The sequence below is a fragment of the Seriola lalandi genome, unplaced genomic scaffold (assembly GCF_002814215.2).
Source record: "Seriola lalandi dorsalis isolate HSWRI2012SDOR001 ecotype SW California unplaced genomic scaffold, Sedor1 jcf7180002054861, whole genome shotgun sequence".
NCBI lineage: Eukaryota > Metazoa > Chordata > Actinopteri > Carangiformes > Carangidae > Seriola > Seriola lalandi.
Window position 1 is genome coordinate 4,261,438 of NW_019525414.1, and position 26,325 is coordinate 4,287,762.

Below are 26,325 nucleotides of genomic sequence, written 5' to 3' on the forward strand. Positions count from 1 at the left end.
CAGAAGACATCATTGGGTTCCCCTCCTGTCAAAGTCATAGCCTGATCTGATGGATGTGGATATCTGATGTGGCACGCAGGTGGTAGGGTCAGAATTTCGTGTCAACATCATGAATCCATAGACCCAGCCTGCCTTGTGTCAGCAGTCCAGGCGGGTGGTGGTGGTGGTGCTGGCGTAATCGGTTGGATTTTTTTTCTTGGCATATTTGAGCCCCGTAAAACCAATCAATCATGGTTTAAATGCCACAGCCTATCTGAGTATTGTTGCTGACCATGTTTAATCCATCATGGCCACAGTTTAACCATCTTCTATTGGCTACTTCCAGCAGGACAATGCTCCATGTCACAAAGATCGTCTCAAACTGGTTTCATGAACCCAGTCTCCAGATCTGAATCTAGTAGAACAGCTTTGACGTGGTAGAACAGGAGATTGGCAGCATGAATGTGCAGCTGACAAATATGCAGAAATGATATGATGCAATCATGTCAACAAGGAGCAGAATGTCAGAGGATTGTTTCTAACATCGTGTGAAATCCATCCCATTAAGACTTGAGGCTGTAATAGTATGGTGCTCAGTTAGTGTATATTGATGACAAAGTAGAACTTACTTCCAAATTATATTTAAGTATAGTAATGTTAATCATTACCTCTACTGGTCATGTCACAGTTTTACATGATTCTTGTATCTCAATTCATGATTCATTATTGGAAACTAGATAGATAGATAGTGAGATAGATAGATAGATAGAAAGATAGATAAGAAGAATTAGGATGCTTCAGAACTTGCCTGAGAATCATCAGGTCAGGTTTTGAAGATTTCTTCAGTATCATAGTGATTCATACATTACTTCCTGTTACTTGTAAAGGTTTACATCTGTTCACATCAGTGAAGACGTATCTAACATTTTCCAAAACACTTTAATCAAAAGGATAATAATGATATTGATATTTGAGCTCGTATTCATTATATAGATATCGGAGAGACAATGAATGATGACGATTGATAAACTTTTGTCACAATTACGAAATCGTGGTCCCATAATTGAGTCTCTCACATTTGGGACAAAAACAAGCCTTTGCCCTCGAGTAGACCTCTCAAACGCTGTCCCAAACAGGCTCTGCCAATCACACGCTCGAGATTGTGACGTTCGTACCACGATCAGCCAATCATAATAAAAGAGGCGGGACTTGCACGCAGCCTCCTATGAGCAGGGGGGATGTATTTTAAGGCATCCATGGCAGGAGGCTGCGGCCAGGGTGACGCTGTGTGAACATCCAACCAGGTCTACGCCAACTGGCAACTGAAGTAAAGAGTAAATCCCGTGTCATTACTTTTTAAACGGGTAACGAGTAACGAGCCGCAGTCGTTACTTCTCCGTGGGCCTTCCCACCGGCGCTGACTGGACGACCACCGCCTACATACTGCCCACTTGTTCAGGTGACAGCGTCAACAAACCGCCCCCTCCCCTCTCAGATGTTGCTGTCTGAGGGGATCATGGCGACGCTGAAGTCCGCTTCCGATTCGTAGCTTCCGACTCTGCAGTTAAGGGGAAACTTAACTCTGAGTGCCGTTTTTTCTCTCCCCTTAGCTTTTGTGAAAATCTGCTTGACATTTTGGGCCAAGCCTCGATGCTGTAACCCAGCCATCTGTGAGACCTTTATTCTGTTAGTGAAAATACAACACAGAGAGATGTCACTGCTTTTTCATCTAGATCATATTGGACCAGGTCTCTTTCAAAAACCAATATACTTAGACTGGCCTCTCCATTTAATCCCTTTCACTTCGTAACAAAAATAGAAAAGTTACTTTTACTCTGAAATGAAAACATCTTCATTGATTCATAGATATAATCTTCTTATCTTCATAAATTGGTCAATTGATTAATTTACTCCTTTGCTAAAGCCTTCACTGTGGCCTGTGTTATAGCCATGATTCAGCCATTCATGTGTTTGTTCTTCATATGATCTTTATGTGAAGACATTTTTATGAAAAGCTTTCTGTCAATACTTATTCACAATTATCAACATTTGATTGAGAAATCAATTAATTCGTCTGGTTGATCCGTCCACTAACATCCTCCTCTCCTGGCCAGCAGTTGTCTTCAGTGTCTCCCTGCCCATCATCCTCATTACCCATCATCCAAAGAGTTTGTGATGCGCATGGAGGGCTTCTTACCCCTAAACCAGAGGGGGCATCTTCCCCTCAAAAATCAGACTCTCCCTCATATTACAAAAAATATTTTTGATTTTTTGTTCAAACTAATGGATGTGATGGATTTTGACTTATATTACACAAATGGACCAAGTGAAAACAGACAATATTTTACCAGTTTTAGTCACGTGGTGTGTGAGTCTTGGTCTTACTGTACTTTCAGGCACAGGCGAAAATCCTTGGGGGTTGTCCCCGCAATATATATCATAAACCTATGTACATTTTGGTACATACTTTGTACTCAAAGTAGTTGTGAAAATTATAAATGCAAAACAATGTGTTTTTAAGTTTGTAATTATTTCACCCCTCTCTGCCTCACAGTGGTTTCAATAGTGACATGAAATGTCTCCCATGCTTTCAGGGTATAGGATGTTGCCTGTGAATGAGGTTTCCTTTTTGGATTAAAGGTTTCACAAATCTTAAACAGTGTTTTAAAGAGTCTCTGGCTTCTCTGGGATAATCCAGTCCAGATTTGACCAGTCTAGGTGAAGTGGTTTTTATTTTGGACCTGGTCCAATGTGTCCGCTGAGCACTTGAAGTTACGTGCCCCTTAACTTTCCCCTTAACTGCTTCCTTAATCGGAAGCTACGAATCAGAAGCCGACTTCAGCGTCGTCAGTGGATGACAGCAGAGCCGCAGGACTGAAACAAGTGTTTGAGCCGCTCTTTGACAAAGTAGCGCGGATAGAGAACAGGTTCATCCCCGCTGGAGTCTGACACCTACTGCTCCGCACCGAGGCCGAGAGGAAGCGCTTCAGCGTCGGCTCTCTCATTTTAAACCACCAAGCTTCAACCAGGAGCGCGAGGAGGCAACAGCTAACGTCAGTCTGAACTCCACTCCGAGCCGGCTTTCTGTTCCTTTATTTATTTATTTCTTTTCTAGCAGTATCGGTATCACCTGCAATGACCGACTCGGGTGTGGACAGCAAGGCAGAGGTTAAACAAGCCACGAAATATGTCAAGGAGACCGAAAACGTCGCGGAGAAATATTCAGCGATGACTGTGAGCAAAAACAGCAGTGATGTGAACATGAACGTCGGGGAGATGCCGTCCGCAGCCTTCACCGCAGTCCCCACTCTGAAATCCGTCAAGAAGGTAAGAGACGTGAACGTGATGCCCGCCATCAGTCACTGCCGCCGGGAAGAGAGGCTGTGTGTGAGAGCTGTGGGCAGGCACATGTCAGGAGCATAAATCCACTCTGGTACGCATTGCAGTGAAGCACTACTGTACAGCATAGGTAATCTGCTGTGTCCATGTATCACTTATTCATTTGCGTTTTCAGCCCAAAGTTAAGCAGAGAGGAAAATGGGGCTTTGGTGCATTGTTAGATGCGATGTTGCAGTAATGTGTAGTGTATGTTGTGGAGCCGTCATCCCACTGAGGGATCACTCCATCCCGAGCCAATCTGCTAAGTGGAAAATCACCTTTACCATTTCAAATAGATTAAGCTGAAGAATCCGAGGAGAAAAGCTTTGCCTCATTGTCTCACATGGTGTGGTGTCTAATCATAGCTCTTACTATGTTATTACTGAGGTAACAACATGTAATTATGAAAAAGGAGCTTTCATGAAGACTGGATTATTGTTAGTCTGTAAAGTCTGCCTCCACAGAGCCTTCCTGTTTATTTAAACCACACTATCATGCCAATATCCTGCAGGCAAGAAACAACGAAGAGCCAGGTTGAGCTCTTAAACCCTGGGCAAAGTGGAGAAATACATGGGCTGACATACCTGAGCTTAGGCAGCGGGTCTGCACTCTAAGTATGAGGTATTTAATGAGGTGTTTGCCTTCTGAAGAATTTCAATCCACCATGAACAGCAGTCACAGAGCTGGGGGGTCTCTGAAGGTTCAGGGTCGTGGAAATCGAATCTGTAAAAATCAATCATGTCTGTACCAAGTGAACTCATCCTTGTGTGTGTGTGTGTGTGTGTGTGTGTGTGTGTGTGTGTGTGTGTGTGTGTGGTGCGTGCCTGCGTGCGTGCCCATTAGGCATCATCATTGTTAGCAATAGGAAGAGCATGATAAAAATGTATTAGCGGCTCAAGGTGCACCTGTGAGAAAAAGCCAGATTTCTTGGCTGTTCTACAACGGCCCAGAACAATCATCACACTGAAAGACTCCCTTGAGGTGGCAGCTCATATCGTTACAGATCCACCACCGTGTGTAACAGCTGGCACCAGGCAGGCAGCGGATAAACATGCAGCACACAGAGCTGAAGGCTTCTTTTTTTGTCTCTCAGAAAGAAAAATCCTCTGACCTTTCTGTCTCCTTCGCTCTGGAGTTCAGGTTTATTGATACGTAAACTGATTAGACTTGTTCTGTGGAGCTGAAGGTGAACACCAAGGCCATGGCCTCAAGGTGACCTTTGACTTGTGACACCTGTGCTTCTTTACTGGTGCACACACACAGGCAGTGTGCACTGATATCAGCTTCACACCATTAAATATTGGTAAGTATATTGACATATTTATTAGCATAAATGTTTCAGAAACATTTTTATGTGTAATTGTTCATTATTTCATTAACCTTAATGTATTGTGTTTATAATTTATAGATATGTATTTCCACTGAGGTCGGCTGTACAGGCATTACTTTTGTATTTGCTATTGATGCAAACTTGATACCAGCTTCACAATGTCAGTATCACCTGGCCTCTACATGACACATTAAATAATGAGTGTTTTTTACTGACACATCAGCTATTCTGCCACTGACTGCTGAACTTTATGAGACTTTTAAAAGTCACAGTAAGCAGTAGTGGTCGCCCCCCCCCCTCTGATTCCTCTGAAGAAAATATATGTTGATCAGGATTTTGTTGCTTTTCTTTTGCCTCATTACATAACCTGAGATGTTTGTGCATCTTGGTTCTTGTGATGTTTCCTTGAAAGATTCAGTGTTGAGATGGTGATCATCACACCTCTGTTACACACAGACATGTTCGCCAGCTGGTGTTCACATTAACATGATTGGATGGCCTCATTGAAGCTATGTACAAATCAGCCAAAAGGATTGCAGCAATAAGCCCCGCACAATTAATTGAAATATAACCGAAATCGCAATATGGCCACGTGCAATATCTAAATCGCAGGAGCTATGATGTGTAAAATGTGTCACATTGTTGTTCATTGTTAGCACCATAAGCATTGTGGTGCTACAGAGACGCCTACAAATCCTGTTCTCCAGACGGAAAGGAACATGTTTGTTTGGTACTAGGTCCAAAAAAAAATAAAAAAAACTTTCCAAATGAAATTGCAATCGCAATAATTGTAATATAATTTTTTTTTTTAAACACACAAAAACTGCAGTGTTAGAGAAGGACACTTAATCACAAGCAGACCATCACCATTGTTGGCCATAAGACGCGAAACGAAATATTTGCTAAAGATTAATAGAAACTACAGGGGCTGAAATTTAGCTTGAGCTACACCTCCATACAGTAATCCCTCCATCTGTTTCCATGCTTGTCCTCTGTGTAGCATGTAACAATGTTTGTCTGTACGATCACTGTTAAATAAACTAACAAACATACGTCTTAAAAATCACCACAACATCCAGGATGAATGAACATCGACATTTTTTTGACCACAAGAGCTGGACATAATAATGAGAATAATAAAAAAATTCTCTATTTTCCCAGCAGCGGGGTTCACAGACTTCAGAATATTAGCTCGGACCCCCTGTGTGACGAGGCAATAATGTGTGGACTGTGAGCCGCCTCAGGGAGCCTGACTGAAAACATATTGGATGGTAGGATCGAGCGCGGTGCTCATGAAAACAAAGCAGTATGTTATGAATAAATGTGAGAGCCCAGTGTCAAACTGAGCCACCTGTTCGCATGAGGAAAATGAATGAGTAAAAACAAATACTGAAAATGAGTGGAAAATCTAATTAAAAACGTCACACATGAAAATGAAGAGTTGGACGTCGTGTTGAACTTACGAGGCCTCTGCACTGTCACGTAATCAGCTGAAAGGTGCGCTGAGCAAAAACAATCAATGTTAGGAATTAAATGGAAAATGTGAGTGTGAGTGTGTGAGTGAGTGAGTGTGTGTGAGTGAGTGAGTGAGTGTGTGTGGGTGGGTGAGTCAAAGAACGCCACGACTCAGCCTCCTCTCTCTTTGAATCCATCCAGCAGTTACACAATACGCCCCCCCCACCCCCCCCGAGAACAGGACTCACTCACCATGAATTTGTTCATACGTCGTCATGTTTTATCTGATCCCTGTGGACAGTTTCACATAGAATCTCTAAAATATTCATACCCCATATTCTCCTTTATCTCGTCTTGTTTGTCTGCCAACATTATGGCAGAGTTTCATGAAGGTCAAATACAGATTTTCTCCCCACCTGGCAAGTTTAAATTAAAGTGTGGAGACATACGAAAAGGTAAATGATGAGGAAAGCCTTAAAGTAACCCTGAGAGAGATTCAAAAGTCAAACTTCAAGAGAATGAATACGGCTGAAAGCATCACATACACTGGACTAATAATCACCGACATTGTCATGTTTTTCTACTAAAACTTATGACATAAGAATAATTTTAAGGTTGTATAAACATATATGCAAAACACAAAACCAAATATGCAAAATATATATGACACATTTTAACTGTGGGTCTTTAAAGGTCCCATATGGTGGAAAGTGAGATTTCCATGTCTTTTTTTGAACATAAAGCAGGTCTAAGCAGAAATTGGGATTTAAAACGAGCTTTCAGGATTTCCGTAATTTTGTGATGTCACAGCGCCATGCCCCCACCACAGCCCACCCGCACCCACCGTTCAACCTTTTTGTTGTTGCTTTAACTTCCCCCTTCCTTAACATGCTTATAGAAGGATGGAAATATTAGAGACCAATGGCTAAAGTTTATTTTTGCTGAATTACAGGGACATTTCAGTTTGAATTTGACCGTCTGTTCCACTCATTTCAGCGCTGACTGACCAGAAGCATTTGAATGTATTGATGAGTTTTACCAAGCGACAGTAGATGGCTATGGTAGGCTGTGGTTGGCCTGGCCATGCGTCACTCAGACAACAGTCAGCCAATCAGAAGAGAGGCTCAGAGAGCAACACAAAACAGCCTGTTCTTGTTAGAGCTCCAGAGAGAAGCATGAAGGAGGAAATGTAAAACTATATTGAGATGGATTTTTAGCTCTTCAAACCACAAATGTATCTTCAAATAAAACAAAATATGGGACCTTAAATCAAACTAGCTTTATCTAGAAATAACACTGAAAAACAGTTTCTTTAAAGTGTTTATTAAAACTCTGCCGTAGTCTACACAAGTGAAGTACTGTGTTTGCCCCACAGTGTGACCCATATTAACATTGGGGGTAAAGTCGCCATAGGCTGAGAAATATAACACATCCATACTGACTAGTTTCATCATCTTCAGGCTGTGTTCTCAGTTGTGCCTGTGGTGTTTAAAAACTAGTTTAACTACAGTATTTGTTCTTAGCGTTCTGTCCTACTTCATATTTACCTTCTCATTTTACACCTTTGGCAACAAAATGATACTGATATTGATATTGTAAATATCAGTGTCACATTCCCGTCTGTTTGATTATGAAGTATGAGGATGTAGGATTTTGCATCACCTCGATTTTCATGTTCTCTGACGACTGGAGTTTATGGCCGTGGGTAGAATTTATAGCTTCTCCTAAAGGTCACGCAGTTCTGGAGGAAGGATTAGCACGCTGTATGTTTTTTTTCACAACACTGTTTAATCCGTCATGCATGTGTTGATCTAAGTAGGCGCCTTTGCAGGAAGCACAGATTGTAGAACTAGACTTGTATGACTACTGCACTTTTTTTGATTTGAGCATTACACTATTGTCAGTGCACAATTTGTATGCAATAATATTCCAGTGTGTCTTTGACTTGTTGAACGTGACCACTGTGAGTAGTCAGTATACAAAGACCTGTGTGGATTAGGCTGTCTGAATGATAGCGTCTGAGTGGCGTCTCGGTTAGATGGCGCTGTAGGGCATTAATGGTGTCTGGCTAAGTAGTTGGTGTTGCCTTATGCCAGGCCCACATTGAGCCCTTTGCACTGCCGGCTGACAGTCGCACCACAGCTTAAGTCTGTGACCTGGCCTGCTATCTGGGAGGGAAAGGGTATTTTTAGCTGTAAGATGGTGACTGGATGGGCCGCTTATTGATGGAGCAGAAGGCTAATGCAAACAGGGTTTAATTCCTCCCGCCAATCCCCTTTTATTTAGTTGTCCAAATCAGGAATACAGACTGAAAGTAAAAGCTGCACCAAATTTGTTGTTTGTGTGTGTGTGTCTGTGTGTGTGTGAATTTTTATGAACTTGTTTCTTGTTTGTGCATAGGTACATACTGGATTTTTTTCTTTTTAAGCCTTTGCAATTTGTTCCTGCATTTGCTCTCTCAGCACTTAAAAAAAAAAAAGCTGCCATAAAATACAACCTACTGACTTTAGCAGCTGGTTGTCAAGGGCAGAACCCGAGAAAATTAGAGAGTTAGAGAGAGAGAGAGAGAGAGAGAGAGAGAGAGAGAGAGAGAGAGAGAGAGGCTCAGTTGGAATCAACCTCCCCTTTCTCTCCAGGCCTCTCACTCTCTCTCTCTCTCTCTCTCTCTCTCTCTCTCTCTCCCTCTCCAGGTTGGCCATTAGAAATCAGAATAATAGGTGGGAACCTCCCCCCGGCTCTGCCTGGGAGTGTTCTGGGATAATAGCATCAGGGACACCTAGTACCATCACACAGAGGACATACAGGCACAGGGAAGTAGGCTGGAAAACTGGAGAGATCAGGCAGCCATGGCACACAAACATGGGCACGGGAGAGAAAGGGTGAGTCGCCACTAATGCATCACAGAGAACTCATCCTGCACAGTTAAAGATACTGCAGATCTCACACACAGATGTGCCGGAGTTACTTTTGGCGTGTTACAAGTTTTCTGTCTTCTGTTTGCACTTATGTAGAGTGAGTTCTTTGTCTTTCACAGTTTGTAACAGAAATGTTCTGCAGAAATGCAGGTAGAAGTCCAGTCTTCTCCTCCAGTGGTCAAGTTTATTCTCGCAGCTCACCTGACTGTGATAGTTCATTGTGTAGGCGTAGCAAAAACAGAATGCCGCCTTAAGTAACACTGAGCAATTCATTATTAATTAACCTCTTGTTTTCCTTAAAATTCCTCTCTGATTGTGCCGTCCATCAACTGAGGAAGAACAATGCAAAACTTGTGCTGAATCCTCAGGTGTCCAAACTGATGCAAAGCAAAGCTAAAAGTGCTATTTTGCAAGTGTATGAGATCGAGTGCACTCCAAATTGTGAAAGTAGAGACATGCAGAGATCTCCTCAGTTCACACTGTCTCACAAGCTTCTTGAGTTTCTTTTTACTGACACAGTAGATGGTTGAAGCCCAGGTGTCACAGCCCATGGAAAGAGGGACTCAAGATATAAACACTGAATAAGTGAAGAAGTTACTGCTGTTTGAGCATTTCAGCCATAGGTTCTTTTATTTTGAATGGATTGAAGTCATGGCAGTAACTTTTACTACTATGAAGAAGTACAGTTGTGTTCAGGTCAACTTCTTTAGCGATCATACATTTTTGTATCTGCTAACGTTTGAGTGGTAAATACCAGGTAACTAACTTGTGCATACCAGTTTCACTCAGCTGTGAGCTCACACTCAGAAAAACATCCTCTCTGCAGCATTGTGTTTGACAGTAGAAATAACTCCTTTAAATGTAGTACTGCTTTAATGTCTTCCATATGTGCAGTGCACATCACACTCAAATGTTACCCAACTCACTGTTGTTAGTCTGGCATTCATGTGTTCCCGGATTTATCATCTGTGTGTTGTGTCAACTCTGCAGGCCTGCACGTTAGTGTTTAGTCCAAACACATTCTATGGACATATAAAATAAGAGAACAAGGAAATCCTGCCGCATTGTCACAATGAATGGAGATCTGAAAGGACGTCAACATGAATGTTTAAGGAAGAGAACAACACCCATCTAGACATTGAAGGATAGTACAGAGTGAAGGTCCTTACTGCTGAGAGTTGTGTGTAATGTCATTCTAAAACTACATTTAAAAGAAAGATTTTCTGTCAGTGTGAGAAACATTAAGCAGGCCTTTGCATGGTTTTCACCGGTTTTATAATCATCCCAGAAAAAGCACATGTAAACTGTCAATTTCTGTCAACATTACAAAAACATACTCTGCAACAATATCACTTAACAGCGTCAACAACAGGTGAACAAAGAGATGAAGGAGGCCTGCCTGCATTAAAAAGAAGCATGTTGAGAGTCCACCGCTCTTGACCGCCAGACATTATACGATGTTGTGACGTTATACAATGTTGTGAGGAATACAAGACGCACAACATCAAATGGTGAGCTTGGATTTGATCCAACACACTTGCCGCTAAGCCACCGAAGACACCTGCAGGTTTTCTCGGAAAGGCGGACTGAGAGAGCGGCCAGCAGATCTCTCTCTCTGTGCAACGCCTCATCGGGCTCTTTGCAACGTCCAGGTACCATAGGTTTTTAGCATTGGTTCTGTAATATTAATACTCCAACCTCTGGGACATCATAGGGTTCGGACTTGCTATCCACCTGCAGACGTCCTATTTCAGTAAAATGCTGAATAATGAGCTGTGAGCCTGTCCAGAAACAGCTGTTTTCTTACAGTCCCATGTATTCACAGGGTGTAAGTAAAATAGGACTTACAGCTTCACCCACCTGGGCTTCTGCGTATGCAAAGATACTGTAAATCATTTCTGCACCCAGAGTGAGACTGTTTCTGACTTCTCTATGTCTGTCAGGATCGGTGTAGTCAAACCGCTCTGCTGAACTTTAACTAGTGACTCTCCACTGTCCTAACTGACCCAGATTACTCAAGGACCTGTGGGTTACGTCTCCCTGCTGCTTCTAATGTTGACAGCTGACTGTTGTCTGCTGCTGCTGCTGCTGCCAGATTGTTACAGTTTCAGGGCGTTAAAATGACACTTAGTGGATTTGTCAGCTCCTAATTCTAATTGTAGCCTGCCAAGCCCTGAATAGAGCCAAACTCACACTAGGCACCAGCTTTTATTTAGTAGCTGAATGATACGAGTTTTAAAAAAATTGGATCAAAGTCTGGTTGTAACCCCAAACACTGGATTGTTGAGACTCTTCTGTCAAAGGCTAGTCCAGAAAATAACCAGGCAAGCTGTGTGCTGATCCACTTTATGTGTTTCCAGGTCTTTGATCTTAGGCCCTTTGAAGGGTTTGGTTTGACACGATGAACCACACCAACAACTGAAGCCTGTGTATTTGAACAAAGCATAAATCACAGAGCAGCAGAGAGCATCTAAAAATAAGCATCAGCTCCCCTCTTCCTGATCCACCTGTGATTTACTGCAACAGACTCAGGTGATTTACCTTTGATAGGGCAGTTTTAGTGGCTGAAACAGCAAAAAGAGCTCAAATATATAACGGGAGAGTGTCGACACATTACCCGCACCATATAACCGGGAGTGTATCGCTGTGTATGTGTGATGATGATGATGTTACGTTTTTGTTCCTCTCTCCCCTGACGCAGCGCACGTTTCTCAGCATGTTGTGTTTACGTCGTGCACCATTTTGTCCTGATTGTCTCCAGATCCAGTTCGCAAACACAGAGGACAAGCAGGAATTCACTAAGTACCCCACCAAGGCAGGCCGCCGCTCTCTCTCTCGCTCCATCTCGCAGTCGTCCACAGACAGCTACAGCTCAGGTACTGCACACCTGAAACGTTCATTCTACCTCCATGACATGTTTTTTTTTTGGGGGGGGGGGGTTGTTGCTTCATACTTTTATTTTGATAGTAATAGTGAGAGAGAGACAGGGGGGGATGACATGCAACAAAGGGCCGTGGGTCAGACTCGAACCCACGGCTGCTACAGTTAGGACTAAGCTCTACCAGGTGAGCCACCGAGGCTCCTCCCATGAGGTGTTTAGTCAGTTTGACAAACTCCCTGATGTATTTAATGTATTTGGAGAGAAGTATGTACTCCCACCTATAAATGCAGCACATTTGCATAAGAGTACACACATACATATATATATATATATATATATATATATATATATACACATACAGTATATATATATAATATACACACACGAGCAGAGGAGAGTTCACAATAAACACACACATTATGTACAAGGACGCATACAGGAAACGCACACACACGAGCTCCGCCTTCCACACAATGGATTTGAAGTATATGTTTCATAATTGGCTCTATTGTATGCTTTTCCACAATAGTGACCTTTTGTGTTCTCCGTTTCCCAGCTGCGTCCTACACCGACAGCTCCGATGATGAAACCTCCCCGCGGGATAAAGCCCAGGTCAACACCCACGGCAGCAGCGACTTCTGCGTGAAGAACATCAAGCAGGCTGAATTTGGCCGTCGAGAAATAGAGATCGCAGAGCAAGGTATATCTGACCTCAGGGGCACGTCGCCGGCGTTTCAGAGATTATGGACAATTTTCCGTTTGGAGACAGAAAATGGATCCGTTGATGATTCAGTCATTGCACTTTGATCACAGTGGGTGTGAGCTGAGCCTGGATTTGTGGCGTTTGGTCTCTTATGGAGTCACTTCTCCTGCACAGAGGCAGTCGTGAACACGCTGTATCAACCATTTATGCAGAGAGAGCTTTGAGCTACCTGTTGTGACTTTGTTCCCAGATACGTATCACATGGCATCTGTTCTGCTGCTTAGACACTATTTGATAAAGGTCCTCTCCCTCCTGATTTCAAAACAGTTTATGACCCAAGGCTGGGGCAGTGTCAATATTATTCTGGAAACATGATCGGAGTTCTTTCTCTCGGCTCTATTCGTCACTGGTTACTTATTTTCTTCCTTTGATACATCCTCTCCCATCTTGAGCGTTTGTTTTTTTTATGTAGTCCCTCCTCTGTCGTCCGTCTCTCTGGTTGTTTACATTGCCCATGTTAGTGATAAGTAGGCGTGAGTGCTTGTCAAGTGTTCTTCAGGCTTTAAGCCTGGCCAGCAACAGCTGTTGCTGGCGTTGTTGTTCAATCAGTCTCCATTTTAAAGCCATTTACTGCACATCCACCGCGTGGAAAGGGCTTATTTTTGTATTCAGAAGCGTCCATCCTTTTTCTCTCTCCCAAAACAGAACCTGACCTTTTATGTCCTTTCAGCTTTCCCTTAACTTGTGCTCAATCTGTTCCTCCCCAGACATGTCTGCCCTGATCTCCTTGAGGAAGAGAGCCCAGGGGGAGAAGCCACTAGCTGGGGCCAAGATCGTAGGCTGTACCCACATCACTGCGCAGACAGCAGTACGTCCTCTCGTCCTGTCCACTGCAGATGTTTGATACGTCCTTCTCTTCTTTATCACTGCTGCCTGTTCATGTGACTGTATATTCCATGGTTCCTCTTAGGTCCTGATTGAGACCCTGGTAGCCCTCGGGGCTCAGTGTCGCTGGACTGCCTGTAACATCTACTCCACTCAGAACGAGGTGGCTGCTGCTCTGGCTGAAACGGGTAAGATCTTCTCCTCTCCACGGTCAGCAGCTTCTAAACAGCTTGTACCATGGCAACAAGAGGAGCTCATCACCAATATCAAGTATTATCAAGTTTTAAAAAATACAAAGAGAAATACCGGGTGCTCTCCGTTCTGCCGTTGTGAGTCCAGGTGAATGCAAGGTGCTCTTGAAGTTGAAATGTAGACACGAGGAAGCTGCTGGGCTAATGTCAGGCACACTCGCACAGAGCTAAGGATGTCCATGATAGCCTTTATTTTGTTAGAGCACATCAGAGTAAAATGTCCAAAAGAAAGATCCCAAAAAGGGAGTAAAATGCAGCCCGGTTTCAACCACTACAGGGTCTTCCTCAGGGCGTGGTTGGAAAGGGAAGTAAACTGGTCGACGATTTACTCCCTTTTTGGGATCTTTGTTTTGGACATATGCCCTGACAAAATAAAGGCATTTTGATTATATCTTTGGCGCTGTGCGAGTTTGTTAGTCCAGCAACTTCCTTGTATTATCAAGTTTTGTGTGGTTTGTGGGTTGAAATTATACATAAAATGTATCTATTTCTGAAAATTAAAAATCCTTTGTATTAGTTGAACTTGGCAGATAACATGATGGTTTTCACTTGCTAAAAATAAACTAATTATAGTCAATACATCAACCATAATGGATGTGTACAATACCAAAAAGAGTGGTGATGCATGTATTTCTGATATTGTTTTAAATACGTTGTGTAACAGTAAAGTTGAGCATGAACCCATGAACCCTTGAAACTGAAGAGCAACCAGTTAGCACATGTTCTTTCACTGTGTAATGCTGTCTTAATGGATCTGTTGCTTGTGCAGCTGGCCTGTCCTCTGCTGCCTGTCTCTGCCATTAGGTGTGTGTGTGTGTGTGTTTTGCTTCCTGCAGGAGTACCTGTGTTTGCGTGGAAGGGTGAGTCAGAGGATGACTTCTGGTGGTGCATCGATCGCTGTGTCAACACTGAGGGCTGGCAGGCCAATATGGTATCAATCTGACAACCCCATGATAAATTGAACACCAGTCTCAGTCTGTCTCTCCTCGGTCTCTGCTATCCCCGGGCTCTACCCTGCTAGCAGAGACTGTGGGGGGGGGTTTAATGTGAAGGTCATCCATCACGCGGTTCACTGATGCAGATTTCTTTCTCTTAGATCCTGGATGATGGTGGAGACTTGACCCACTGGGTGTACAAGAAGTATCCCAGCGTCTTCAAGAAAGTCCGGGGCATCGTGGAGGAGAGTGTCACTGGGGTGCACAGGTGAGATGGGGCTTCGATTTGATGAGTTTGGGGGATTTTTGCTCTGAGCCGACGAGATAGTCTCCCCAAGGAAGTGTTGAAATTTTTAAACATAAACTCACAACGTACCTCTTCAGCCTGGCTTTTCATTAAATATGGTTGTTAGTCATTAGTCACTTTATTTTATTCACTTATTTCATTGTAATGATGATTTAAATTGTATTTTATTCTATTTTGCCTGTTCTTTTATCATTGTATTTCATTCTGTTTCATCTGCTCTTTTATTATTACTTTTCTCTTTTTTGTTTGCTAATGTTATTGTAGCTTTTTAAATCCATTTTATTGTATCTCATTGTCAGCTCTTTCTTACCTGATTTGTCCCTTTCTTTTTAGCTGAAGCACTTTGAACTGTACTCACATGTATGAAAAGTGCTATACAAATAAAGTTTGATTGATTGATTTTATAAATGACGTGGGAAGTGAAGAAAAACAGTTTCTAGTACAACCAGTGCGTCCTTTTTGGCCATTTACAGTATGATGTTGATGAGTAAAATGTGGATGGTTGACAAAGCTCTGACTCCTTGGCAGGAAATGTCAACATTTTCACATCTGTTCCACAGCTCGTGACAGCCCATAATGGACAACGAATGAGAAAGACTGGCAGTATTTTTTGAGTTATTGATATTGATCAGACTCCTGAAATCATATTATGGCCATTCTGTGCTGTGTGATACTAAAACCACTTGCCTTCACCACCAAATACAAAATGATGTCAACATGAAGTGTATAAGGATGTAAGATTTAAAGCAAGTGTTTATCAATGCAAACAAAGTTGTATACAATATATCCACATGATTTATTTAGCAGCTTTCGTGATGCACTTGACTTTGGGCAACAGATGATTTGACCTCTTCAGATCACAAGACAATTTTTTTAATAGCTAATAAAAAGGCTAATAAAAGAGATACAGATATTAAAACCCAGTGTTGTAAGCGCTGTTTTTAACAGATAGTAAACTGCTTTTAAAATCCTTTTCCATGAGGTCTTTACATTAGAGATTAGATGGAGTTGAGCTGGAGGCAAACCATACTCCCAATAAAAGCGGTTACTAATGAATAATATAAACTGTGTCAGCACAAACCGTATCAAAGGCAGATATATAAACCATATTATTTTTAATACACGCTGACTCTAGATTGAAAAAGGTCAGCGGCCTGATTAGGCTGGAGCCGATTTGAGAAACATGACAGAGCTCGACCGCAGCCCACAGCAGCTGTGCATGTACAACCCTCACTGGAATCAATTATCCAGGCGCTCCGGAAAGTGTAAGGTCACGGAGGATAGCAGCTCAGTCTGTGTGTTGATATGTGTGTGTCTGTGTGTGTGTCTGTGTGTGTGTGTGTGGGTGAAACATCTTTCTTCATGTGTCCTCTCAGATTGTACCAGTTGTCTAAGGCTGGCAAGCTGTGCGTCCCTGCCATGAATGTGAACGACTCGGTCACCAAGCAGAAATTCGACAACCTTTACTGCTGCCGTGAATCTATCCTGGATGGGTGAGGAGAATGAATCGTCCAGAAAGCTCCACACTGTCTGGTTTTATAGTGTGAAGACTTGCTGTGTTTGAAGCATGAAGATGGGTTAAAGTGTGTTATTTTGCTTGTATCTGCCAGCTTGAAGAGGACCACAGATATAATGTTTGGAGGCAAACAAGTCGTTGTGTGTGGTTATGGAGAGGTGAATCGTTCTTTGATTTAAAAAAAATCTTACTTTAGATGGAATGACTGGATTTTCACTGGTGCAGCAGACTCTTTTTGCACATTGTATATCTGTGTTTACAACTACTGCACTGTCCTGTGGTGTGTAGGTGGGGAAAGGCTGCTGCACTGCTCTTAAAGCCCTCGGAGCCATTGTGTGCATCACTGAGATTGACCCCATCTGTGCCCTGCAGGCATGGTGAGTCACAAACCCATTACCAGTCAGCACCGCTCCATCACTGGATGTGCTCCGCTTTGTCTCTGTGTTGTGCATCAGATTAACTGTGATGCTAAAAGAACAATGTGTTATGCTAATTCGTTTTAAGTTGCTTTCACTGTGTTTTGTGCAGCCGAAACTAATCAAAACGTCTGTATGTGTTTCCGCACAGCATGGACGGTTTCCGAGTGGTCAAGCTGAGTGAGGTCATTCGGCAGATGGACGTGGTGATAACTTGCACTGGTACTCTGCCTCATGCAGTGACGTCCATTACTTCTGCTTTGATAGTCACAATGTTTCCAGCCCACAAATGCACATTTCATTTCAATATCGCAGCTGAGCTCTCTGCGTCAAAACCAGCCTTTTCATTTAAATGCTAAAATGATTTTTGGGTCTGTGTGCTAGTTCATTGACAGTCAAACAAGTCATGATCCCACTTATATGTCTTACTCCCTCTTCAATCACTGTTCTTTTTCTTTTAATACAGGCAACAAGAACGTCGTCACCAGAGAACAGCTTGACCGAATGAAGAACGGCTGCATCGTCTGCAATATGGGACACTCCAATACTGAGATAGATGTGGTAATATGTCTATGTAGCTCTGTGTGGGTGAGCGTTTTGAATATATGTGTCAGGGCAATTTCTATTTAAATTTCCAACTCTGCACACACACTGAGGCGCAGGCCAGAGGGAGCTTCAATGAAAGTCCAACAGAAGTAAAACAAGTCGCACAACTTTGTTCTTCACACATTCAACCCTCAGAAAATACGTTTCCAACTCTTCTAAAAAAAACAAAAAACAAACATGTTCTTTAAGTCTAAATATGGCCCAGTAGACTTTTCCAAAATGGCTTCATATCCTATTCCTTATTTAACCTTGTCTGGCTTTAAATCCAGAATATCTTCCTCTTAAGGAACTGGACTGACTCATGGTGGGATGATTCATGCAACGTCTTTTATGTTCTTTGTCTGAGTTCTCTTGATGTTTTTCCTTCTCCACACTGACATGTAAATATATAAATGACCACATTTGTGTTGCACAAAGTCAGACCTCTCACCTTGATACTTTTACCTGCAGCTGTAGGACTGAGTGTCTTTCATGTCTTCAGGCGAGTCTGCGCAGCCCTGAGCTGACCTGGGAGAGGGTTCGCTCTCAGGTTGACCACATCATCTGGCCAGATGGAAAGAGGGTGGTCCTGCTGGCAGAGGTAATGCCCCTCCTACATACCTTAAAACCTTAAAATTATCACTGATAAACTTGAACCAACCATCAAAACTCTTTGCGTTTTAACTCTAACAACATCTTGCATTTACATCAGGCTCAGAAGCATTTTACCATTGTGAAATATTCTGGTGATGTAATATTATAATAGAAATTGCCATGGTAACTGCGGGTCATCTAGCATGTGGGATAAAATCCTCAGTTTAGGGCTCTCAGCCAATTCGCTCTGTGGTTCAAACGACATGTTACCTTAAACTTTGACCTGTTGTTTTTGTTCAGTGCAGTTCATACTTGCTCTCTATTAATTCTCAGGGTCGCCTCTTAAATCTGAGCTGCTCCACTGTGCCTACGTTCGTGTTGTCCATCACTGCTACAACTCAGGTTGGTAGTTTTGTCAGATGCTTGGACTTTAGCTGCAGCTGAAGGAAGAAGTTTTCCTTCTCACCACCACCACCCTGCTATTCTGCAGTAACATGTAGTTTCCTGTTGGCCTCAGTGAGTCTTACAGCCAGTGTGTGGTCTGTGTTATTTGTAGGCTCTGGCTCTGATCGAGTTGTTCAATGCCCCAGAGGGACGTTATAAACAGGATGTGTATCTCCTGCCTAAGAAGATGGGTAAGAACTGACTCTGTTTACACAGAAACTATTCTTTAACTGTAGCACATGACTTTAGCTTGAGCACATGAACCATGATATAAATGTGTTGAAAAGAAGCAGTTTTAGGTTATATACTATAAACATTTAGAACTAGTTCACCTATAAGTTGCTCATTGACGCCACCCTGTGACTCGACCATAAAATGACACGATACAGCAGATTGAAGAAGTTATGCTTTGTGCTGGAGAACATTTCCATCTAGAAAATATAGACTGCAATCTGTGTCTTTCTGCCAGATGAGTATGTGGCCAGTTTGCACCTACCAAACTTTGATGCCCACCTGACAGAGCTGTCTGATGAGCAGGCCAAGTACATGGGCCTCAACAAGAACGGCCCCTTCAAACCCAATTATTACAGGTAGGTCCTTCGACTTTCACCCTTTTTTATCACCAACTATTCCCCTTTATTTTATTTTTTTTACCACAATGTGTTAGTGTAATAAATCTACATGTGTACCTTTCGTTCACAGGTATTAATGAGAGTGTCTGATGGCGTGGTGTGATCCTCAAAACACAGTTGCCCTGGGATAAACAGAGATATCTATTTTATTTTCTAAATTGCTACAAAAAAGGAGGAATTATTTTACTTATGCTGAATGTAACTTATTAATAGCACTTCAGACATGGTGTTAAATATGACAAATAAGACATGTAGGAAATATATAATGTATAACCGACTAACATTTTACATGTCTTGTCACGTGTTTAAAAACAAAGCCTGCTTGCATGCTTTCATGTGTATGTTCTTGTTTAGTTGCTCCTGCTTCTGTTACTAGATCACGTAGAGTTATAGATTTGTTTGTTTACCCTATTTACGCACAGTGCCAAATAATGGCCGTAAGAATGGAACAGAAGATAACATTTATGTTTTGTCTGTCATTGGCATTAAGATTTTATTAGTACATTCCATGAGTTTAGGTTGAGCCATAAAAAAAAAACTCTGTATTACAATGTACATTCTTTTAGAAATGTTTTGTTTTATATGCGTTAAATGATCTCACTGAATGGTATCTGCATACATGCCCTAAAAGGTAACATCCAGTCATCCTTATCATTACAACAAAGCACGGTGATTAATACCACTTGTTATATAAAAAATACAATCCGGTGTTGTTTATTCTAAGAAACTGTAATAGAGTGCAAATGGCTGGAGTTCATTTTAAATTCCTGACTGGCGGTGTTGGCATGCAGCGCTCACCGTAAAATGATCTTGAAGCGCCCAGAGCTTCTCCTCAACAGCTGCGAAGCAAAGAGATGTTTAATGTGCTAATAACAGATTAGGATGTTATGTTAAAGATAACAGGCTGTATGCGTTCCTAAAAAAGGAAGTGAGGAAAAGTTGTGGAGAAGGGGCCAGAAAAACATTTTCAAACTGCTGTTTCATTTCATACCAAGTTTCCATTTGCTCACTCAAATTTCAGCTGCGATCCCTCTCACTGAAGAGTGTTTTGACTGGATAATACCTTTAAGGCCATGCTATGAATGTGCCTTTTAAATCATTTACAATAAGCAAATATCAGCACTGACCTTAATTAAATGAACATTCCTCTTTTGTAAAACCACAGCCACTGTGGTACATTTAATGTCTTCCTTCCACTGCTTCTGGTATTAAGTGTAACTCTACTGAATGAGCTATATCTTGTGAAAAATCTTAGACTTTATGTTTGCCATATTATTGTCACTGTCTTAATTTGATCAAAATGCACAAGTGTATACTATGTATGTAAAAGAATGCATTAAATCAGCAATAAAGCAAAGTCCTTTTAACAGAGAAAAGTAACTCTCAACATGTCAAACTGGGTTTGTACCAAGAAAATGAGAGAGAATGAAAAAGAGGACGTGTCAAGTGAACATTTGAAGTAGTTGCATCCATTATTATGGTGATAAAGTTGGTAACACTTCAACATGTCACCCTGAAGGAGCCTTATTGCTGCATTCTCTACATCGTGTTCCCTCACAGTCAGCCCTTCTGGCTGAGGGTCAAACTACTGTCCCACTCTGGAATATTCACCGGCTCTCTCGCACCAGGCCAGCTGCATTAGTTGCTAATATTAACAGTTGAGTCACTGAGTTTGGAGGAGGGGATTGGGAGGCTGGGAGTGTTCTGGAAACCCGGTTATAACTATATAAGCAATGGGTCTGGCATTAGTTTCAGAAAAGCGACACAGAGACAAAGGCTGACACAAGGGAAAGGACTCTGCTGAGATCCTTCGACTTCTCTGAGCAACAAAACGCTTATCAGTGAAAGTAAGTAGCAACTGATCAGATTTTAGATTTATGTGTTAAACAGCTTTGAACGGAAGCATTACTGCAAGCTTCTTAATGTTATGACGTATCTGATGGTGTGGGGTGCATCCTCAGGCTTTAATGTAATCTTTAACTTAGTACTAATGCATCAATTCTGCTTTACATTATGTCTTTGTTAATGGTGATATGAAGTTAATTTCAAATTCTATTAACTAAACAGTTGAATTTGAGTATTCGATCATTTAAAATTACTTAAAGTTTGTGGTTTTCTTTTTCATTTTCAAAATAGAAAACAATTCTAATTCACAGAATACATAAATTAAAATGATAAGGTTTATAATTCGGAGAAAATATATGTTACATTTATATTTTTGTCGTGGAGCAGATACCTTAATAAATAATAAATAAATAAAACCTTAATAATAAGGTTTTTAAGTCAGCGTTTCCTTACTTTTAACCACACCTTTGACATAGTATCTCTGCCTGATAATTAGATAAAAATGATGGCCAACAAACATCAACATTACCGACATCAATAATCTAGTAATTCTGAATGACTTCAGTGGTGTGATTAGTGTAGCATAAAAAAATTACATGTGATCTCTCCATAATTTTTCTAGGAACTTTAAAGAACCGAGCAAGATGTCCTCAGCTAAGGGAATATCCATTGGCATCGATCTGGGCACCACCTATTCCTGCGTTGGGATTTTCCAGCATGGCAAAGTGGAGATCATTGCCAACGACCAGGGCAACAGGACCACTCCCAGCTATGTGGCCTTTACTGACACAGAGAGGCTCATTGGAGATGCTGCCAAGAACCAGGTCGCCATGAACCCCACCAACACAGTCTTTGATGCCAAACGACTCATCGGTAGAAAGTTTAACGACGCCATTGTCCAATCTGACATGAAACTCTGGCCTTTCAAGGTGATCAACGATAACGGAAAGCCCAAAGTTCAGGTGGAGTATAAAGGTGAGACCAAGGCCTTCTACCCAGAGGAAATCTCGTCCATGGTGTTGGTTAAAATGAAGGAGATAGCCGAGGCCTATCTGGGACAGAAGGTGTCAAATGCAGTCATCACAGTGCCAGCTTATTTCAATGACTCTCAGAGGCAAGCCACCAAGGACGCAGGAGTAATCTCTGGACTGAATGTTTTGAGGATCATCAACGAGCCCACAGCAGCAGCCATCGCCTATGGCCTGGACAAAGGTAAAAGAGGTGAGCGCAACGTGCTCATCTTTGATCTCGGTGGAGGCACCTTCGACGTGTCCATCCTGACCATTGAGGATGGCATCTTTGAGGTAAAATCCACTGCAGGAGACACACACCTTGGTGGGGAGGACTTTGACAACCGGATGGTCAACCACTTCGTAGAGGAATTTAAAAGAAAGCACAAGAAGGACATCAGCCAAAACAAGAGAGCGGTGAGGAGACTGCGGACGGCTTGTGAGAGAGCAAAGAGGACCCTGTCCTCCAGCACCCAGGCTAGCATTGAGATCGACTCTCTGTTCGAGGGCATCGACTTCTACACCTCCATCACAAGGGCACGCTTTGAGGAGCTCAACTCAGAGCTCTTCAGGGGAACACTGGAGCCAGTTGAGAAAGCCCTTCAAGATGCCAAGCTGGATAAGTCCAAGATCCATGAAATCGTCCTGGTTGGTGGCTCCACAAGAATTCCCAAAATCCAGAAGCTATTGCAGGATTTCTTTAATGGCAGAGAACTGAACAAGAGCATCAACCCAGATGAAGCTGTGGCCTACGGTGCAGCAGTCCAGGCTGCTATCCTCATGGGCGACACCTCGGAGAACGTCCAAGATCTGCTGCTGCTGGACGTGGCTCCCTTGTCTCTGGGCATTGAGACTGCAGGTGGAGTTATGACGCCGCTAATCAAACGCAACACCACCATCCCCTCCAAGCAGACCCAGATCTTCTCCACATACTCAGATAACCAGCCAGGTGTGCTGATTCAGGTGTATGAGGGCGAGAGAGCCATGACCAAGGACAACAACCTCCTGGGCAAGTTTGAGCTCACAGGTATCCCTCCTGCCCCCCGAGGTGTACCACAGGTCGAGGTAACTTTTGACATTGACGCCAACGGCATTCTGAATGTGTCCGCTGTCGACAAGAGCACCGGCAAAGAAAACAAAATCACCATCACCAATGACAAGGGCCGCCTCAGCAAAGAGGAGATTGATCGGATGGTACAGGATGCTGAAAAGTACAAAGCAGAGGACGACGTGCAGAGGGAGAAGGTTTCAGCAAAGAACTCACTGGAGTCTTATGCCTACCACATGAAGAGCAGTGTCGAGGATGACAGTATGAAAGGAAAGATTAAGGAGGAGGATAAAAAGATGGTCATCGACAAGTGCAACCAAACGATCTCCTGGCTGGAGAACAATCAGCTGGCAGAGAAGGACGAGTACGAGCATCAGCAGAATGAACTGGAGAAGGTGTGCAAGCCGATTGTGACAAAGATGTACCAGGGAGCAGCACCAGGAGGCAGCGGCGGCCAGGCAGGAGGCAACTCTCAGGGCCCCACTATTGAGGAAGTAGATTAAAACCATGGATGTCAGTATGTTGTTTACAGAAATGCTTTTGCCTTATTGTTTGCTACCACAAATGTTGTAATTTCACTGTTTTCTGTCTTAATAAAAGTACTTTAAAGAGACAGGCTAATGAATGTTTTGAGATGTCAGGTGATTTGAAGCTACAAGAAAATAAAAATCAATGACTGATAAGTGGCTTGTGGTCACTTAATTCTTGAGATGCTCTGATGATAATTGGTAAAAAAAAAAAAGAGAAAAGGGCCAGGCTACCCGATAGGGCCCCAGACCCCAAAACATGCACCACTATTTAATAAACATCAAGTGAAATGATGAGCATCTTAATGGGCCCTGCCTATCTTCCCTTTCACTTCTGTAATGATCTTAAATGGACACACATCAAACCTGGGGCTACATGGTTTTTCATCACACTTGGTGTAGAACACACAGAGTCGGGCAAAGAGGAGGCATTAAGGGGCAACAGATAATTTTTACTCTAGTGCCCATAGTGGGTTAATCCAGCCATGCTTTTCCCTGATCTTCCTGATCTTATACCTGATCACCACAGTCTCAGGTATTATCCTATTGGAGGTGGTGATTTTGTTTATTGGACAGGGTACCGTTAATTCACTGAGTAATGTAACACATGTTTGCTTCAGTAACACTTACTGAAGCTCAGAATCATTTTATTGCTTATTGGACAGAATAAAATCAATTGTTTTCTTTACACAAAGATTCACATGAGACTTTTTTCTAGTTTGTTTGCTCCACAAAGAAACTATGTTACCCCTAAAAGATTGAATAGTTGTAATTCTTATATTTATTACATTAATATTATACTAATGGATTATTTATATTTAGGGTCATATCTAAATCAGGTCTGTAAATATTGTTCTGTTTTGTTGACATTATTTCTTACTATAAATATGTACGATAATCATTCATTGGAGTTAGTCAGTCAGTAATGTTTCTATTCGAATTTAACACACATGACGCAGGACGTGGCTGTGATGTTTGAATAGTGAATTACTCACCAGTGTTCGCTTGAGGTTTTCTGCTCATCAACCAGCAGGTGGTGATCAAGTCCACTTCTTCATAGTTGGGCCTCAACCACTTTGAATTCATAATTGAAGTTTATTCTACCATGTTAAATTCCCCCTCATGGATTTGATTGTGATGCAGCTCGAACATGAGATAAGAACATTGTAAAGAAATGATATAGTAGACAGAAGTTTTACATTGCATTACAGCATCCCTCTTCAGATGAGGCCAGAAGCCTTTTATTGTAAGTTTTCTTTACACCTGTTACTTTAGGGTGCGATTCAGCGCACTTGTCTAGTTTGAACCCACATACAATAGTGGTGGACCTTCTCTCCAAACCCTTGTCCCAGCCAAGACAGTCTCCAGGATAATGTCTACTTCTTGAATTGGCAGCTGAGGATGGACCCATTAAAATCTCCTCACACACCTGATCAGATAAGAGAAATGATTGACACCCAAAGAGGAACCAACACCACGACGAGCACAGGAGATCTCTGTCCTGAGCAGTTCGGGATAAAATAGGCAAAATGCTCTCCACAATAAAACTCTCAGTAGTCCCTGATTGCAGATCACAAAATCTTAACAGGTATCTTTTCCATCCAAAGACACAAAACCATCTGAAATAAAAATGTGCATTCATCTTATTAGTAGCCCTAGATGGTGCAGTCTTTAAGGGAAGAACATCAGACTCTGATATATTAACGCTATGTGCATAATTAGAAGCATTACAAGACAATGCTTTTCATGTCGTCTAAAGTCTGTGACGTGTGCACTACAAAATTTCTCATGCAGACGTATTTCACAGGTTTACAGAGGTTGATTTACAAACTACAAACTATGGAATTATTTGTAAACATTACTTTACAAGCTCAAAATCATTTTGACCCTAAATTGAGCCCATATAGGTGTTGGGGGAGTAAGTCGCCTCACACAGCAGCTAGCTGTCCCCCAGAAGACCATGTGTTTATTCTTTCTGAATGAACATCTATTCTAAAATATGCCACTGAGTCTAACATCTCAACATTAACAATGTTATTATCTATGTTAATATTTATTCTGCCATCTCTGACTGGATATTTACAATAACAGTTGTATATGGAGAAGTGCTAGTTGTATTTCCCTGTATGTTACTCACCAAAACAAAAATCATAAATGTGGTGTATTTAAAATGTATCTCCATCATCATCACAGTGTATAAAATCCAGCACCCTGCTTTCATTCCCTCACTCCGCAACATGAACGTTTACTGTCACCATGGCAACAGGTGCCGGTTTAGTAGTTAACGTTAGCTTAGCATACATATAGACAATGAACAATAAAATTGTAAATAAAATACGTCACATACTGTGACACATACAGTATAAATGTTACAGCACATACAGTTTGTGAAGCGGCGCTGAACACAGCAGCATGACCTCAGTCTGGTCTAACTGACTATAAATAATTTAAACCTGACCTGAAATGTCCCCTGAACATCAGAGTTTTTATTTCTTCTGTACTCGGTAAATGCCAGTCTCCTAGCAACACCAGGAGCCCCTGCAGCACATCCCATAATAACCTAATTAATGCCAATTGGTGGACATTCAAGAGCTGCAGGGTTTACCACAGTGTTTTATGGAGGTATGGTGGGCCACTTCTCCAATCAAAGACCACCTCTGTGACATCATAAAAATCAAAACACAGGCTG

The 26,325-nt window shown here is 42.1% G+C and overlaps 2 protein-coding genes across 4 annotated transcripts; both read left to right on the forward strand.

Moving 5' to 3' along the window:
* Nucleotides 1-2,847: 2,847 nt before the first annotated feature.
* On the forward strand, nt 2,848-20,586 carry ahcyl1 (adenosylhomocysteinase-like 1). 3 transcript variants are annotated; one of them, XM_023427600.2, is made up of 17 exons: nt 2,849-3,306; nt 11,819-11,933; nt 12,495-12,638; nt 13,409-13,509; nt 13,612-13,714; nt 14,614-14,708; nt 14,874-14,980; nt 16,396-16,512; nt 16,630-16,693; nt 16,824-16,912; nt 17,103-17,173; nt 17,418-17,512; nt 18,039-18,137; nt 18,464-18,532; nt 18,687-18,765; nt 19,044-19,164; nt 19,277-20,586. In XM_023427600.2, the coding sequence occupies exons 1-17, from the start codon at nt 3,115-3,117 to the stop codon at nt 19,281-19,283; spliced, it is 1,668 nt and encodes a 555-aa protein (XP_023283368.1). In that variant the 5' UTR covers nt 2,849-3,114; the 3' UTR covers nt 19,284-20,586. The 3 variants fall into 3 exon arrangements, with proteins under 3 accessions (XP_023283369.1, XP_023283368.1, XP_023283370.1); XM_023427602.2 differs by lacking the exon at nt 2,849-3,306 and adding an exon at nt 8,920-9,021; XM_023427601.2 differs by lacking the exon at nt 19,277-20,586 and having other exon boundaries at nt 2,848-3,306; nt 19,044-19,168.
* Nucleotides 20,587-20,946: 360 nt separating this feature from the next.
* hspa1b (heat shock protein family A (Hsp70) member 1B) lies at nt 20,947-23,792 on the forward strand. The gene is made up of 2 exons (XM_023427612.2): nt 20,947-21,053; nt 21,674-23,792. Exon 2 carries the CDS (start codon nt 21,696-21,698, stop codon nt 23,610-23,612), a length of 1,917 nt encoding a protein of 638 aa, XP_023283380.1. The 5' UTR covers nt 20,947-21,053; nt 21,674-21,695; the 3' UTR covers nt 23,613-23,792.
* Nucleotides 23,793-26,325: the final 2,533 nt, after the last annotated feature.